The sequence below is a fragment of the Apis florea genome, unplaced genomic scaffold, assembly GCF_048593485.1.
Source record: "Apis florea isolate Af1SG1 unplaced genomic scaffold, ASM4859348v1 contig_2293_pilon, whole genome shotgun sequence".
Taxonomy (NCBI): Eukaryota; Metazoa; Arthropoda; class Insecta; order Hymenoptera; family Apidae; genus Apis; species Apis florea.
Window position 1 is genome coordinate 1,356,499 of NW_028256554.1, and position 17,080 is coordinate 1,373,578.

Below are 17,080 nucleotides of genomic sequence, written 5' to 3' on the forward strand. Positions count from 1 at the left end.
GATACGATACAACAATCGTTCGTTGTCATCGCAAAACAATTCAAGATCATGGTATAAAATTATTATATGCCATAAAGAATATCTATTAAATGTTCAACAAAGATAATACAACATTTTCTAAATTACTTACAAGGTATGTATACACGCGTGTGTATATGTGTATAATGTGTAAATATATTTATATCATATTATTACGTATCATGCGAGCATTTTTTTGAAGGAGTGTGTGTGTGTGTGTGTGTGTGTGCGCGTGCGCGCGCGTGTGTGATGCGCGCTTGCGCAGATACGCGCATGCGCGTGTGCGTGTCTAAATATACGTAAAAATTCATCGAAAATAACAAATGTAAAAAGATCAAATGTACAAATCAAAAAACCAGCTCGTCAAAAAAATACGATACAAAGATAAAAAGTTTCGTCCGCGAAAGTGTACATACATTTATATATATATATATATTTTTTTTTTTTCAGGGTTCGACCGAGCGAATCTCTTTCACGTGGATTTTGCAGATGTTGTTGGTCGGATTGCAAGTCGAGGATCAGGAGGGCAGGAAGAAGGAGCCCACTGGTGAAACGGGTAAAACGATTGAAACCCGTCCCTCACTTCTCCGTCTCCTCCTCCTCGTCGAATTCTCCCTCGTCCTCCGCGGTGGCTTCTTGGTATTGTTGATACTCGGACACCAGATCGTTCATGTTCGATTCGGCTTCGGTGAACTCCATCTCGTCCATACCCTCGCCCGTGTACCAATGAAGGAACGCCTTTCTCCTGAACATGGCGGTGAACTGTTCGGAAATTCTTTTGAACAATTCTTGGATAGCTGTCGAGTTGCCGATAAACGTGGCCGACATCTTCAAACCGCGGGGCGGGATGTCGCACACGGCCGTCTTCACGTTGTTCGGGATCCACTCGACGAAGTACGAGCTGTTCTTGTTCTGGATGTTCAGCATTTGCTCGTCCACCTCCTTCATCGACATTCTGCCGCGGAACACCGCGGCCACGGTTAAATAACGGCCGTGCCTCGGATCGCAGGCGGCCATCATGTTCTTCGCGTCGAACATTTGTTGGGTGAGCTCAGGAACGGTTAACGCTCTGTACTGTTGGCTGCCGCGCGATGTCAACGGCGCGAAGCCGGGCATGAAGAAGTGGAGGCGGGGGAACGGGACCATGTTCACGGCAAGTTTTCTCAGATCGGCGTTCAATTGTCCAGGGAATCTGAGGCAGGTGGTCACGCCCGACATCGTAGCCGAGACGAGATGATTCAGATCACCGTAAGTCGGGGTGGAGAGTTTCAAAGTGCGGAAACAGATGTCGTAGAGGGCCTCGTTGTCGATGCAGTAAGCCTGATCGGTGTTCTCGACCAATTGATGGACGGACAGGGTCGCGTTGTAAGGTTCGACCACGGTATCGGACACCTTGGGTGACGGCACCACGGAGAACGTGGTCATTATCCTGTCCGGATACTCCTCGCGAATTTTCGAGATCAACAGTGTACCCATCCCGGAACCGGTGCCACCGCCCAACGAGTGCGTCAGTTGAAAACCTTGCAGGCAGTCGCAGCTCTCAGCCTCCTTCCTGACCACGTCCAGCACCGAGTCGACCAGCTCCGCGCCCTCGGTGTAATGGCCCTTCGCCCAATTGTTGCCAGCCCCGGATTGGCCGAACACGAAATTGTCGGGGCGGAATATGTGGCCGAAAGGACCCGAGCGAACAGAGTCCATGGTGCCTGGTTCCAGATCGACGAGGATAGCGCGCGGTACGTATTTCCCGCCGGACGCCTCGTTGTAGTACACGTTGATCCTTTCCAGTTGTAGGTCCGAGTCTCCGTGATAGGTACCGGATGGGTCGATGCCATGCTCGTCCGAGATCACCTCCCAGAACTGCCGTTATCGGAAATTATATGGCAAGATTGCTTTGAAGAAAAAGGTGGTAAAAATTTCCCAGCCCCGAGGGACACGGACGACGAAGGTAAACAGTCGCGAAAGGTTAGTTCACCTCCTTACCGATAATCGATCACCGACACCCGAGAGCCACGCATTCGACAAACTGTGCGTTTCAAACCACGAACGTTTGATTTCCGCCTCCCCCTCGAGAGTATAGAAGAGAAGAGAATTCGCGCGAGTAAGCGTATCTATATATACGTATATCGAAGTGTATATGCGCGAGAAAACGTACTGACCTTGGCACCAATTTGGTTGCCACATTGTCCAGCTTGGATATGCACGATTTCCCGCATCTTTGTATCGGCAAACGGAAGGAAAAAACGGCACGAAAATTTCAACTACGGCCAGACCAAGACAGAAATTTCAATCGAGCATCCGCATAGGTGGTCCGTGGGACACCCAAGGACGAGGTACAAATCCGTGGATCCTCGACTCGATGGTATCTGTCTACCAAAAGCGTTTCGGGCAAACAGAAACAGACGAACGTCCGTTTCTCCTTGGCGACGCGAAGGATCGCGCCTAGCCATGATTCCATTCCTTTTACCATCGTTTCTACTCTCTCTTTCTCTTTCTCGCGCTCTCACCTCATCTCTATCCCTGACGAGGGGGAGGGGTTATCGATCGAAATTCAGAGAAATCGCGAACGAACGAAAACGAAGAAACGGGAACGGAAACACAGTATTTCGAATACGTTGTTAGACGCGTTATTACGCATCAACGCGTAGATCGTATGCTACCGTGCACAACGAACAATCTCAACAAGAACGGCGAACAGTCCGTACGTTCACTGCGTTCTTCCTCGCTCGATAACGACCACGGTCGACGGATCGTCGAATGTTTTCTCGGCACAGGTCGCGACCTCCACCACTTCACCATCCATTGAGATACCCGCGCACTGAACACTGGAACGAGAGTTGTCCGCTTCCGCCTCGTTCGCTGTTGTCGCCGCCGAGCTCGTCGACTCTTCCTGCAACGCGGCGGTTGCCAACGAAGGATTTCCCGGCCGACCGTTCACCAGGAACCTGAGCGGCATCGATTCCGATTTTTCCTCCGAGTCCGAGTTTTCTCTTCTAAAAGAAATAGAGGGACAGTGATTGTAATGAAGGGAAAGATCGCGAATAAATTTCAGGAGAAGAGAAGTATCGACCTTGGCAACGTTGGACAGGACCAGAGCTTGAAATCGGCGCCGAACAACTCGCCCTCCTCGATCGTTTGTGGCAAATGGATGTTGAGCGTCTCCGGAAGGAAGATGGACGTGAGGGCGCCTGCCACGCTCAGCGTGCCCATTATGATCAGCGGCAAGACTCTCGAGTAGACCGCCAGATGGACGATGTACGGGAAAGCGAGGAGGCCGATGCCAGCTATGAACGAGGCGATCCCCATCGCTTGCGACCTCAACACGGTCGGCAACAATTCCCCGACGAACACGTAGAACACGGCGAACGAGGCGGCGATACCGAATTTCCCGATCATAGCCAGCGACACTGTCACCCATACGGCGTCTGTCGTGCGACACATTTCGCGTTTTCATTCTCAAAGTCGAAGAGGAAAAACGAAATTTTCGTTACCTTCGGGAACGAACATGCAAGAGACGCAAGCGAGGCCGCCTAAAAGCATGGTCAGGCACAACACCCATCTCCTCCCTAATCTGTCCATCGCGTACCACGTGATCACGTACGACGGTATTTCCACGAGTCCGCCTGAAATACGACAGAGATACGTATATACGGTATATAGTATATGCGGATATATATATATATATATGTAAGGGAATAACGGTTGGGCTGGAAGCGCAGTCGCGATTGTCGCGTTTGAAAAAAACATACGCATTCGCATACGTATCTAAACTTTGCATGCAGATCTGTATCTTTGCATAAAGATTGCGATCCACGAATGCGAAAACATGTTTACAAGTAGAGCCGTTGTTCGAAGGCCGTTCGTACTCGCGACAAGGTTTTTACCGATGAAGAAGGCCAGATAATCGGAGACGCCGAGGTTGGTCGCGTTGTACGACAGCCCGTTATAGACGACCGCGTTCGCCACCCAATCGAACGCCAGGATGAAGAACTTCTTCCTGATGTTTGGATTTCTGATCAGATCCATAGGCGTGGCCGCGGGTGGTGGCGATCTATCCTCGTTCTCGCCCGGCTCCCCCGACCCGTCCCCCGAATTCGTCCCGTTGCAAGATATCCCCTGCCTCCGCAATATCTCCACCTGCGAAATTGAAAAATCGACGCTCCCTCGTCTCTCTTCTCGTCTTCTCCTCTCTTTTTCGTTCCCACCTCCATCTTTCGAAGAAAATTGTTCGGCACCGTTTTCCCGTTGATCTTCGCCATCCGTTGAACGATCACCTCCGCCTCGTCTATCCTGTTCTTGCTGAGGAGCCATCGCGGCGATTCCGGAATGATCCAGTAGTAGCTGAACAGGAGAACGAAGGGGACGGAGGTTGCCAGGGAGAGGGTGAACCAGTGCCTGAGCAAGTAGCCCTGGAAAAAGGTGGGTAGAGCGTGGTGAGCCTCGCGTTCGTACGTGAGAGAGAGAACTAGAGGTGGATGATATAGAACGATCACGCGTTACCAGCACGGCCAGAAGAGACATCGCCGACGCGAAGAACATGCAAATCACCATCCCGGCGAACGTTCTGTATCTCGGCCCCATCAATTCCAACGCTGAAAGCAAAGAAAAAAGGAGGAAAAAAAGAAGGAAAAAAAAAAAAAAAAAAAAAAGATTCTATCGATCGAATCGATCGATTCGACGATAATTCGAATTCGCGTATCTTTTTTTTTTTTTTTCTTTTTCTTTTTCTCCCGTACCTAGTATAAAAGGTATTTGATAGATGGCTGGAAAAGAGAGGCCGTTCACGGTCCTGAGCGCTGTGTAGATGACGTAGTTGGGACTGAAGCTGGTGGCGATCGAGAATATGACCTCGAGGAACAGTATAGCGAAGAAGGCCGTCCTTCTGCCCCATTTGTCCGCGATCCAGCCAAACACCACGTTCCCAAACAGGCTGCCGACGTAGAAGAAGGTCGTAGAGGTGGAAGGCCACCAGCTGTTGTCGCATACCAAGTCTAGCTATGTGGATGCATGTCGGCGATTAAAACGCTACGCCCCTCGCCCAACTTCTCTCCTCTCCTCTCCTCTCCTCTCCTATCCTATCCTATCCTCGCGCGCGATACTATTCGAAGATCTCACGCCAAAATCGGTCAAGACTTTTGTCGCGACTCGATGTCGTTGCTCCTGATTCTTATCTCGCGCTTATCTCTCCCTCATACCAATTTATCGATCGCGAGCAACGAAGCGAATCGACGAGCGTAAGAGAGAGAGAGCGGATCTTGGATCGATGGATGGATGGATGGATGGAAGGATGGAGGGGAGGGGGGAGAGTGGCAAAGTCGAGTAGCGCCCCCTTCTCCTCGATTTTCTCAACGAACCAAGATTGCGCTCACGTACGATTGCTTGCTTACAACGCGATTGCGTTACGTTTGGACGCGCAACGATATTCCCACCGCGTAACACGCGTCAGAACACGCGTCAGCCGAATTCGCGTCCTTGTTCGAGAATTGGAAACGAGGGAGAGAGAGAGAGAGAGAGAGAGAGAGAACAGAAGCGTCGAGAACTTTCTCGAGTCGGTTGCACGTTTGGTTTGTGTAAACAAAACTATGCATAGCTACGTTTAGACGTGAGCGTGGGCGTTGGATGGACAGCGGCAAAGCGAAACGAGGCGACGTGTAAACAGAATAACGTTTGGCAAACGAAATCATCGTCGAACCTCGATCGATCGTCGAAACGTCGGCAAATAAATCCCGCTCTCTCTCCAACCCGTTTAACGCGAACTTTGATTCGAGCAAATTGCCACTTACGGACTTTTGATGTCCGCGTGAAACGCACAAGGTAAATTGGATGGAAATACGCGGGAGCGGTCTCGCGTGCGCGCTACGATCGCTTGCAACGTCGAGTTATTGTCAAGGGCAGTGCACGCGCCCGTAGGACGCGCGCGCGCGCACGCACGCACCACACATTTTATCACCCTGACACACTTCGAAAACGATCCATTGATATGACCGCGTCTCCACGCTTCTCGCCGCTTCTGTTTTTCCTCCTCTTTTGCCCTTCGCGCCCGTTTCGCGATTCCAACGCGGGGAAATGATCGGCGGAAATCCGGCTCGAGTTCCAACTCGCGAATGCCGCGTCCACGCCCGCCGATCGAACGCCGAGAAGGGAATTGGCCGTTCAATTTTCGGTCACCGACTCGCCATTCATTTTCTCCATTCTCTTCGTTCTCCTCTTCACGACCAGGAGGAGCAACGGCAAGGGAGGAAGAGGAGGAGACGAGCGAGCGAGCGTGCGTGCGTGCGTGCGTGCGTGCGTGCGAGCGAGACGAGGCGAGGATGCGGCGAAAAGGGATGCGAAGTTGCGGAACGGAAGGACAGGATTTGCCTCGATCGCTCTGTTGTGCGTCATACGTCTGCGTAAATCCGGGCCGCACACGTAAATACGCACACCCTCCGCGTTCATATCGCGCAGAGTCGTCGAACCGACCACGATCCAACGAAACAGCAGGAGGAGGAGGGGCAGTCGAATAAAGGGCCGCTAAAAGGGGGAGAGAAAGGGAGGAGGAGGAGGAGGATTCCTTCCTCGATTCGGGAAGCGCCATCCATCGAGTTTGTGCCTCGATAAACGGAGACTATAACTCGGCCGGAAGTGACGCGGAAGACGAGTGGACGCGGCCGAATCCGATCGTTTCGATCGTTGTTTACGTCACGAGACGAAAAACGCGGACGCCAAACCCCTCTCTCTCTCCCTCTCTCCCTCGCTCCTCCCTCTCTCCATCTATCTACCTCTCCCTCTCGTCGTTTCTCCGTCGATACCCTCGACAGAAGCGGTGCTGGCAGTTTGTACGAGGCATTTGACGCGACAGATCGCATGACCGGATGCGGGGGTAGGTAAATTGGTCGGCAATTGGCGATGTCACCGGAGAGCATCGCGAGCTATCGCCCGCTCCTTCTCGATCATCCGGTTATCACCTGGAGGGATCGATCGATCGATCGATCGTGATGCCTCCACCTCGGCAGCCGCTCGGCGAGTAATTCGAGAGGCTTTTCGATAAAACGGAGAGAACCTCGCACCTAGATCCTCGACCCCGCGTGCGTTACGATCTCGTTAACGCCGCGTCAACCAACGAGAGGTTGTCTAATTGCGACAATTTAATAACGTCGCGTTAATGGATCGCTCGCGAGCCGCGTGACGAGCCCTCTCTCTCTCTCTCTCTCTCTCTCTCTCCTTCTTTTCGTCTTATCTCTCTCCGCTTCGAGCGTGGCGACAGTGTCGCGCGGGCTTCCGCTCGAATCTGCAGTATATCGAATATATCCGGGCGGAATTCGCGGAATACTCGTGGATCGATTCGTGGTCGATTCCTCCTCTCTCTCTCTCTCTCTCTGGAGGGAATTTCGTGGAAAAGGGAATTATATCCGGAGGAGGTTGGTCGGTGTTCCACGAACGGGACCGAGTTTAACTGGAGCGAATCCATCGGGAGGAGGACGACACGGTGGCAAAGGCCAAGGCGAATCGTCCCGTGAAACGCGACACTCTGCAAAGTTGGCGAGTTCGAGCGAAATTCCACTCCGAGAGACCGATTAACGGCCGTTTAGCGGAATTATGTAAACGACGGCCTGTGCAACGTAACCGTATACATAACCGCCTCTGTCGTCTCTCTCTCCCTCTTCGTCCTCCCCTTCTCGTTCCCGATCTCGAGCTCGACGAAGAAGAAGAAGGAAGAGGAAAAAAAGAGCGAAAGTCGAGTTTACCTCGGTGACCAGGGTGCTGTCGTAGTCCCGGTTGTCGTAGATCCACCCGTGTCGACACTTGGTCACCGGCCAATCCGGGTCGGCGACCGGTGGGGGTGGCAACCTCGCCTCGTCCTCGCCCTCCTCCCTGCTCGCGTTCCCCAGCCACGACTCGACGATCGCCGTGTAATTCACGTCGTACATCTTGCACTTCTCGTACCTCTTCACCTTGCCGTCCGACTTCTCCACGTAGGGCAACGACAACGCCTTCCGCTCCTCCAACGTCATCAGATCCGTCAAATTCTCGAGCTCGGGTATCCTGCACCAATGCTCCGGGGACGCGCTCACGAACACCTGCCAATCAAACGTTTAAACGTCACCTCGAAAAGCTCCCTAGAAAACGGAGAGAAGGGAAGAACGGCCTATATGTGTATGTGTGTGTGTGTGTGTGTGTGTGCGCGCGCGCGCGTGTGTGCGTGCGTGTATACGTGCCCTTAACGCAGGATCGAGCGCAGGACTCACTTGGGAGAAGGCCAGAAAAGCGGCGGGAAGCGTGGCCGATATGCAGAGGAGATAGTACATGATATTCTGATATTTGCCCTTCTCGCCCACGTGCACCAACACCTCGTCGAAGTCGATCGAGCTCATGTTTCCGCTTTTCTTACCACCAACCACCACGACCTCGTTCCCCGCCGACCACGATCCTCCGTGATTGGACGTTGGTTAAGCGACGACGACGGCGACGGCGACGACGACGAGGATGATATCGCCTCGAATCCCGCGGCATGACCGCCGCTACGCGTCCTCCGAGCCACGCGTCATCGAGGCCATCACCGGCCGCTCGTTACGTGTTACTCTCTCCCCCTCTCTCTCTCTCTCTCTCTCTCTCTCTCCTCGAAATCCAAAAACTCGGAATCGTTTCTTCCTTCCTTTTTTTCCCCGCCCGCCAAAAAAGTCCTCGCTTCCGCCTCACCTCGTCTGCCTCCCCGTCTGCGACCGTCCGCCGACCACCACCACCAACCTCCGCCGACCCGGGTCGAGGAGCATCTCAAATCGCGAGCAATTGGGAGAAAAAAGAAAGAGGAGAAATGGAGGAAGGAAAAGTAAGCGTCGGTTCTCTCCCGCCCGGGACGAGAGACGGATGATCAGAAGGAAGAACGGCGTTGTTCCGCGGCCGATAGTCGATAGTCGACACTTTCTGCTCCCACGAATTCGGAATCGCGTAAAGCGCGGCGAGCGCACGTCTTCGCGCGTTCTTATACGCCGCGAGCATAGCGCCGGCCGCGATCAGCCATTGCCGGAGAACACCTCCTCTCTTCCGATCCTCCCGAGCATCGTCTTCGACGAGCGTCGTCCCTCCCCGCAGCAGCAGCAGCAGTTAGCCACCGCCGCCGCCGCCTCTTCCAAGCACCGCCTCACCGTCCCGAACACAACCTCGCCGACCGATGATCCTCTACGACCGAGCGCACTTCTCCCTCCCCGCCCGTGCCACCATTCGTGCGAGATTCGATCCCCCAAAAATCTTCGATCCGAAATCTTCTTCACGCGCCTCGTCCTGCTCTCTCTCTCTCTCTCTCTCCAACTTTCCTCGCCCGATCAATTTGTCCACCGTTCCTATACACGTGTGCGTGTATATATATTTATTTATTTATTTATTCGATCCGATCTTATCTCGCGATTGATTTCGAATCTGTTGAGAAAAGGTAGGGAGAGTCAGAGGCGAGGATCGGAGGAGAGAGAGAGAGAGAGAGAGAGAGAGAGAGAGAGAGAGATCGTTGGGACGTTTTCGCAAAATGCATCGATTTGGGGTTACGCTATGCGTCGATGTCGCAACTAGAACGGAATGCGAGGCTCGTTCTCGCATGGTCGGTGAACGAGCGTGTACGCGTCATGATTCGACGTCGGTGAGGAATCGTAAACTGGCGAGGAAACGCCGGAAACTGGCCGAGACGTTTCGAGACAATTTGCCCGTCCACGCGACCGACCGACCGTCCACCACCGACTGACCGGAAAGGTTGCAGAAACGCGGATCGGTCGACGATGCTCCCGTCCTTGCTCTCGTCTCGTCTCGTCTCGTCTCTCGTTTCCTCCCATTTCCAAGTTTGTTCCATAGTTGGATATCGCCTAAATCGAGCTCATCAACGGTTTGATCGAAACGTCTCACGAACGCGAGACTTCGTCCTAAATTGAAATCGTCACGATATCGTCGCGTTCGAAAGAGTTTCGTTTCCAATTCGAGCATTTCCCTCCCGCGCACATATTCCCCCAACGCACGGCCGCCTCTCTCGAATCTCGTATCTCCGGAATCCCGGCCTCCGAGACCCGGATTCGGGTCCACGTGACGCACGCCGCTGCATCCTCGAGTCTATCGTTGCTATCTCTGCAATTGCGAGTGACGTCACAAGCGCAAACAACGTCATCCCGCTTCGCACGCCGTCTCGTACCCGTTTGTGCTCGCTTCCTCTTATTCGGGGCAACGCGTGTACCAGCCTAGGCGTCGCCTCTCTTCCTCTCCCCTTTTCCCTTTCGCCTTTCGCATTTCACCAATCGCGTTTTACCGCGCCTCCTTCGTCCCATCGTCTACATCTGTCTCGCTTCTTTCGACCAGCCCGCCTATCCCCGACACCGTATCTACCGAACGCCGACGAATCACGATCGATGCTTGCTTTTGAAAATTCAATTTTCATCTATTTAGACGATATTTCGGCCCTGTAATCGCACTGTTACGCAACGGAACGCGACGGTTCGCGTCGAGGCGGCTATTCGTTTCGTTTCGTTTCGTTTCCCGTTTCGCATCTCTCTTATTTCTTCGCATTTTTTCTAATTCGTTGCCTTTCGACGGTTACCGTGCCTCTTTTCGTTTTTCTTCTTCTTCTCTTCTCTTCTCTTCTCTTCTTTTCGTTCTCGTCGATTTTCCTCCTCTCCTCCTTCCCTCTCTGCCTCCGTTCCACGCAATTTTCTATATTCGCCGACGACAATGCCGCCCGTAAACAGTTTATTTTTACGACGATCAACTATAGAGATAATTTGAAAAAAACGCGGAGATAAGGAAAAGACGTTATGTTATATGATTCGCCGCACGTTTCAGCTACCGGATAGTTAAACAATTACAATTTATGGCATGCTTGGCTATGTCAGAAAGCTGCTGTCAAAAATTTTTCCGTCCCGTTTATCGCGACGTTTCGTGCCTCTTTGGATTTCGAACTACGCTCTCGGTAATAATTCTATCGTACCGCTTCTAATTCCTCTTTTCTTAATCGTCTGCGCCAAAAAAAATTCGTCATCCACCGATATTTACTCGTTTCCTACCTTAGCCTCTATTGCTTATACGTCGTTATATTTTCACGCCTTTTCTCTCTCTCTCTCTCTCTCTCTCTCTCTCTCTCTCTCTCTCTCTCTCCCTTCCTTCCCTCTCTTTCTCTCTTCCTTATTTTCCTTTTTCTCTGATATATAAAATTCTTACCGATCAAAGAAGTTCGATCTATCGGAGAAGTTGCTTACTCGATCAACAACACCGATCCAAAATCAACGAGAGATATACATACTCGTTTAACTCGTTGATATTTACACGTGAAAAATCACACCCTTTCCAACACCCGCGTGTCGATACTGGAAAAAGAGAAAGAAAAAAAAAAAAAAAAGAATTCGCAATAAATCTATCGTGAAACACTCTTCCTCGATTCGATTTCGATCCACTGCACACGGTTCATCGTTCGCTTCGCGATACATCGATCCACCGTCGTTCCACGAATCTCACGAATAACTTTCGACACGATCCTTCCTTTTTTTCTTTCCCCTCCTTCGATCTATCCTACGAGGCGTACATCCATCGTTCGTCCTTTTTTTACTTTAAGTCCGATGCCGCGTTTCCACGTCTACTCGTCGACCACCTTCACCCTCGCCGTCTATCATATCATATCTTCGCGATTCTCTCTTTCGTCCAACTTGTCTCGCGGCCACACGCTGTTTCCCGCCTACCCCCTCGACACTTTCGTTTCCTCTCTCTCTCTCTCTCTCTCTCTCTCACACACACACACCCTCCCTCTATTTTTTCCTTTCCTCTCCTGTTCCGCTCCCCACCCTTTATCGTTTACTCGCTCTCCGTCGACACACGGGACAGGACCGACGGTAGTAGCCACCACTAGAAGGAGCAAGTAGCCTCCATCGCGAACTGAAACTGAAGCAATCGTGGATACAAGGGGTCCGTCCACGGTATTCCATCCTCCTATCTATCGTTTCGAACACGTCCCCCTTGGACCCTCTCTTGTATTCTCTCTCGCTCCGTCTTTGTCCCCCTTGCGCCGCGATTCTTGATCCTCTCTCGGTCTCTCCCGAGGTGAAACCGTCCTATGCGCTTCCCTCCACGATCCTCCGGGACTCTCCCTTACCCTCCTCTTCGCCTCGATCGCCACTCTCCTATCGCACTACACGCTCGACCACTATCTCGACTATTAATATAAAAGAGGGTTCCTCGACACTCGCCGCCCGGTAATTGTACGGCGTGCACCACAACCGGACTTCTATCGCTCGCTCGAATTTACTCGTACACTCGCGCTAATTCTTTCCTCCTTCACCTTTCCTCCTTCTCCTCTTTTCCTCCTCCATCCGCACACCCCTTCTTCTTCCTAACCCCCAACCCTTCGCGCTCACGATCGTGGAGATCGCGCCGATTCACCTCGGCCGACTCGAAATCTCGTTCGTTCCCTCTCCACTTTTTCCTCGCGTCCACAGTTCGATTATTAATGTTTTATATGCGAACGATATGAAATGTGCTCGACGAATCTCGAATTTCATTCGTGTTCAATTATTCGAGAATATCTTTTTTAGCGATATTTTTTTCCTCTTCTAAGATGTTGATTTTTTAAATTTGTTCGATGTATTCCTTGAAATTTTTCATTTCGTAGTTCGTTTGTTCGTTATTGAATTTATTTGATCTGGGTCTAATTCGATTTGTACGAAAAAAGTATGGTATATATAGAAAATATAGGTTTTCCAATTACGTGATTTATGTATTTTTGTTTCCACGTATATACAGAAATTTTGTAAAGAATTTTGCTCTGTTTGTAATTTTTTGAGAAATAAATGAACGAAAAATACCGTGTTTGCCGCGCGTAAATAAATTTCAATGGGGCACAAGGTGCCCGCCTTGTAAGATTTTCTTTCAGACGCGTTTCCATAGTGATGCAACATGGCGGACATACGCTTGTTGTGTATTCTTACAATGGAAACGTTAAATTAGAAAATTTGAAAGAAATTTCATATGTTTTAGATTTTGATAAACAATAATACGGAAATGCATAAAACTGATCAAAACGTAAGCTATGAAACAAAGAAACCGAATCACGTAAGAAGATTGAACTTTGGCCAATCGATCCTAACCTTAAACGTAGTTAAGCAATTTCAAGGGCAAAAGGATGGTGTATTGCTAATTGAAAAAAATGTGGCAGATATACCTTACATCGAAAAGGGCGATTTTGTGCACAAATGGATAGAAACTCATGTTAATTATGCTTTCGATTCAAAAGAAACATCTTTCGTTCCCGATCATACGTCGGTTACCACACATCATCAAAGTTCCATTACCGATTCTACGAGAACTTCACCGATTTTTGGTAATCAATGTACAAGTAAATATATTAGAGAAAAAGCTAAATTAGAGAATAATGCTGTAAACAACATTGAAAATATACATTCGAACGATTCACAAAATACCAGTTCTAAAGAAAGTGGAAGTAATAAGCATATGAGAACGGATAGTAATGATAAAAGGAAGAATATAAGAAGAAAACTTTTTGATTCTCAACCTGTTACTGTTCCGTACGAATCATCTAATATAAGTGTTTCTCCTATACTTGTCAAGAATTCTTATTCCTACAAAAGAAGCCGAAGAAAATATGAGGAAGAAAACACAGAACGAAAAGCTTTGGATAACATTGAAAATAAATATATTACAAATGATACGACATCCCCTTTAATTCATACTAAAGTATATAGGGTCAAAAAATCTCCCGTTTTGATTAAAAATTCTTATAAACGTAAACGTAGTGAACAAAAAAAGAGAATTCAAGAAATAGAGAATAACTATATAAATTCTGATATAAATTCTATAGATTCTTATAATTCAATCGAAGTACCTTTGAAAAAGAAATGGGAAATCTTAAACAGTCAAAAGAAACATGCATTATTAAAAAAACTAGAAGATGGTTTTAAAGTCAGTCATTTAAATCATTCAGAAAAAGATTTAAAATCTACAGAATCGTGTTCATCAATGTATAAGAAAATATTAAGTATAGAAGATAGTCCAAAGGAAATGAAAGATGTGAAAATTGAAATTGAGATTAGTGAAGATGAAGATAATGATAATAATAGTGTACATATAAGTAATGATACTGATAATGATTCCAGCATTTGTGATAATATAGAAGATACGGATACAGATTATATTAATAAAAATCACAATTGTAATTTAGCATTTCCTGTTTCGAAATACACGTCAATAAATTCACAAACGTCCGATAAAGATTCAGATGTAACATTTTTTTTAAAAGGAGAACAACTTTCGCATAAGTTGATTAACGTACGATCTTCTCAGAAAATTTCTCAATTTTCAACCCAAGTTACAAACGTTACGGATAATATATCGAGTCAAACTGGAATTATTATTAATACAAAAACACCACCACAAGAAACTTTAGCAGATTCTTCGGTGCAATTAACTATATTAGATTCGGGTAAAAAAAGAAGAAAACCTAAAAAGTAATTTTCCTCTTATATCTATTAATATAAGTATTATTGTAGAAATATTAATCTATTTCATATTTTATATTTCAGGGGTAGTTTATTGGAAAAATTACAATCAACGATTAATAGACAAGTATCGTTTGTACGTATATGGAGACATCAATTAAAACAAACAATACAACAAAATATGCCATGCATTACTGTTTATGTGCAAACATGCGTAACTCGCTTTGGTAGACAATTCTTGAATGGATTTGTAATCGAAGATCCATTGGATTTATTTTCGCACAAAAAAGAAAATAATTCCGTTAAATTTATAAAGATCATGACGATTCCCGAAATAGTAGGTCGAATCGAAATGAAATCTAAAGGTCTGGTACAAATTTTCCCTCCATGGGAAATTTTAGACGAAAAAGAATCAATGTTTCATGTAACATACATACGTGTTGTACCTGATAACGAAATAGATATAAAAAAATATAAAATAAATTTAAATCAATTTAAAAAGTCGGTTACGAAAGAATATCATTGTGCATGTATCGATGAGAACACAATGATTTCGTCTTGCGAAGATCGATTTAACAAACCAAATATTATCGAAAAATTATTCATGGAGTCATAAAAAAAAATATGAAAGAAAATATGGTATAGTTGAATTAATAATATTTGTATAAATATATTTAATCTTTATGATGGAATCCATGTTATATGACATAGTCATTAAGAGATTATATGTAATTGTTTATTATGATGCAGTAATTATGATTTTTTTGCAATATAAGCAGTCGTTTTGTTACTTATTATAAATTTGTCTTATTAAGTTATTTATCAAATAAAACTGATATTTTTGTTTGATTTATATATGTTTACATTACTTATATAATGCACGAATGAAATATATATATATATATATACACATATTTTAAAACGAAAATCGTCCGATAGATGGCTACCTCGTACAACGTTTTTTACATTGTTGGTAAAAGTTTCTTGTTCAAGTTTAGTATTATTATTTTTCTGTAAATCTTATTTTTCTTTTAATTTTAATATAACATAATCGAGAAAAATATAAAAGAATTTGAAACGTAAGTATTTACATTATCATTATTCTTCCATGTTTGATTTTTATATCGTTAATGTACGTAGCTGTCATTTGACATTTCACTTAATATTTAAATTATATTATAATTTTCATTTATAACGGATTATTCGCTTCTTCTTTATTTTCATTATATCACGTTATATTAGGTCATAACATTTTCTTAATGATTTATTATCGAAAGTTGATTCAGTTAATTTAATCAAACCTAACCTAATAGAATTTGACATTTGCCATAATTATTATTCTTTTGCTTTATTATTATTTGTCATGATTGCAGATATAACAATGTCGATAGCTCAAGATCGACCTGAACTTTATGAAGAAGTAAAGCTTTACAAGAATGCAAGAGAAAGAGAAAAGCATGACAATCAAGCTGATCTATACGCAGTTGTGAATACATTGCAGCATTTAGAGAAAGCTTATATCAGAGATTGTGTGACTCCAAAAGAATACACGGCTGCTTGTAGCAAATTATTGGTGCAATATAGAGCAGCTTTCAAACAGGTATTTTCATTTTATGATAAATTTTTCGCAATAATTGTAACTTTGTTTTAAATATATATTTTTTTTTACTTAGGTGCAAAGCGATCAATTTCCTACTATAGATGCATTTGCTAGAGCATTTCGATTAGATTGTCCAGCAGCGCTCGAGAGGATCAAGGAAGACAGACCGATCACCATAAAGGATGACAAAGGGAATACATCTAAATGCATCGCGGATATCGTTTCTTTGTTCATTACATTAATGGATAAATTACGATTAGAAATCAAAGCGATGGATCAGTTGCATCCAGATTTAAGAGATCTAGTGGACACTATGAATCGATTGAGTATATTGCCAAGCGATTTCGATGGAAAAGAAAAAGTTGCGGAATGGCTACAAACTTTGAATAATATGTCCGCTTCCGATGAATTATCCGATAATCAAGTCAGGCAATTGATTTTCGATTTAGAAACATCTTACAATGCATTTAATAAGATTCTTCATAATTCTTCGTAAATTTGATGATTGAATCTTTGCTTTACGATCGAAATCCGTAATGGATCCTTTATCACTTTGTATCATCGATTTTTCAAAGTTTTCTCGAATGTTGCCATAGTTTTATCTCGTCACTGGTTAAATCATAAAACAATGTTCAAGAACAACTATTTTATACACGATTCTTTATAACGCGATATTTACGCGACATATTGTATGTAATATACAAAACGATGTACATATATATGATTTGATTTAATTGAAAAAATAAAAATAATTATAGGTGCTTATTATTATATATTCCTCTTTTCAAATCGTTTGGATGATTGCATTAATTATGGCCTTGTTTGTCCCTTCGTTTCTAAAATTCTTGACGAGCAAAAATCTCGGATGAATGATAATTTTGTTAAGTTACTGTAAGCGCGGTAAATAAGTAAACATTTTACGGAGATGTATATATATATATATATATATATATATATATATATACAAATTCTTGCTTTTGTCGAGAATAATTGGAAATGATTGAAATTCATT

The 17,080-nt window shown here is 45.9% G+C and overlaps 3 protein-coding genes across 4 annotated transcripts; 1 reads left to right on the plus strand and 2 right to left on the minus strand.

The window, feature by feature from the left end:
* Positions 1 to 62: 62 nt before the first annotated feature.
* Positions 63 to 2,662, minus strand: LOC100870768 (tubulin beta chain). The gene is made up of 2 exons (XM_003689939.3): positions 2,175 to 2,662; positions 63 to 1,875 (listed from the first exon to the last, which is right to left on the minus strand). Exons 1-2 carry the CDS (start codon positions 2,229 to 2,231, stop codon positions 598 to 600), a joined length of 1,335 nt encoding a protein of 444 aa, XP_003689987.1. The 5' UTR covers positions 2,232 to 2,662; the 3' UTR covers positions 63 to 597.
* Positions 1,848 to 16,841, plus strand: Vps28 (vacuolar protein sorting 28). Of its 2 annotated transcripts, XM_012486200.3 has the most exons (5): positions 1,848 to 1,980; positions 12,991 to 14,477; positions 14,553 to 14,809; positions 15,842 to 16,068; positions 16,142 to 16,841. In XM_012486200.3, exons 1-5 carry the CDS (start codon positions 1,849 to 1,851, stop codon positions 16,562 to 16,564), a joined length of 2,526 nt encoding a protein of 841 aa, XP_012341654.2. In that variant the 5' UTR covers position 1,848; the 3' UTR covers positions 16,565 to 16,841. The 2 variants fall into 2 exon arrangements, with proteins under 2 accessions (XP_012341654.2, XP_031772198.1); XM_031916338.2 differs by lacking the exons at positions 1,848 to 1,980; positions 12,991 to 14,477; positions 14,553 to 14,809 and adding an exon at positions 15,386 to 15,547.
* Positions 2,723 to 9,116, minus strand: LOC100870412 (organic cation transporter 1). The gene is made up of 9 exons (XM_003689936.4): positions 8,244 to 9,116; positions 7,743 to 8,075; positions 4,752 to 5,010; positions 4,516 to 4,607; positions 4,221 to 4,424; positions 3,900 to 4,152; positions 3,507 to 3,638; positions 3,086 to 3,440; positions 2,723 to 3,008 (listed from the first exon to the last, which is right to left on the minus strand). The coding sequence occupies exons 1-9, from the start codon at positions 8,367 to 8,369 to the stop codon at positions 2,723 to 2,725; spliced, it is 2,040 nt and encodes a 679-aa protein (XP_003689984.2). The 5' UTR covers positions 8,370 to 9,116.
* Positions 16,842 to 17,080: the final 239 nt, after the last annotated feature.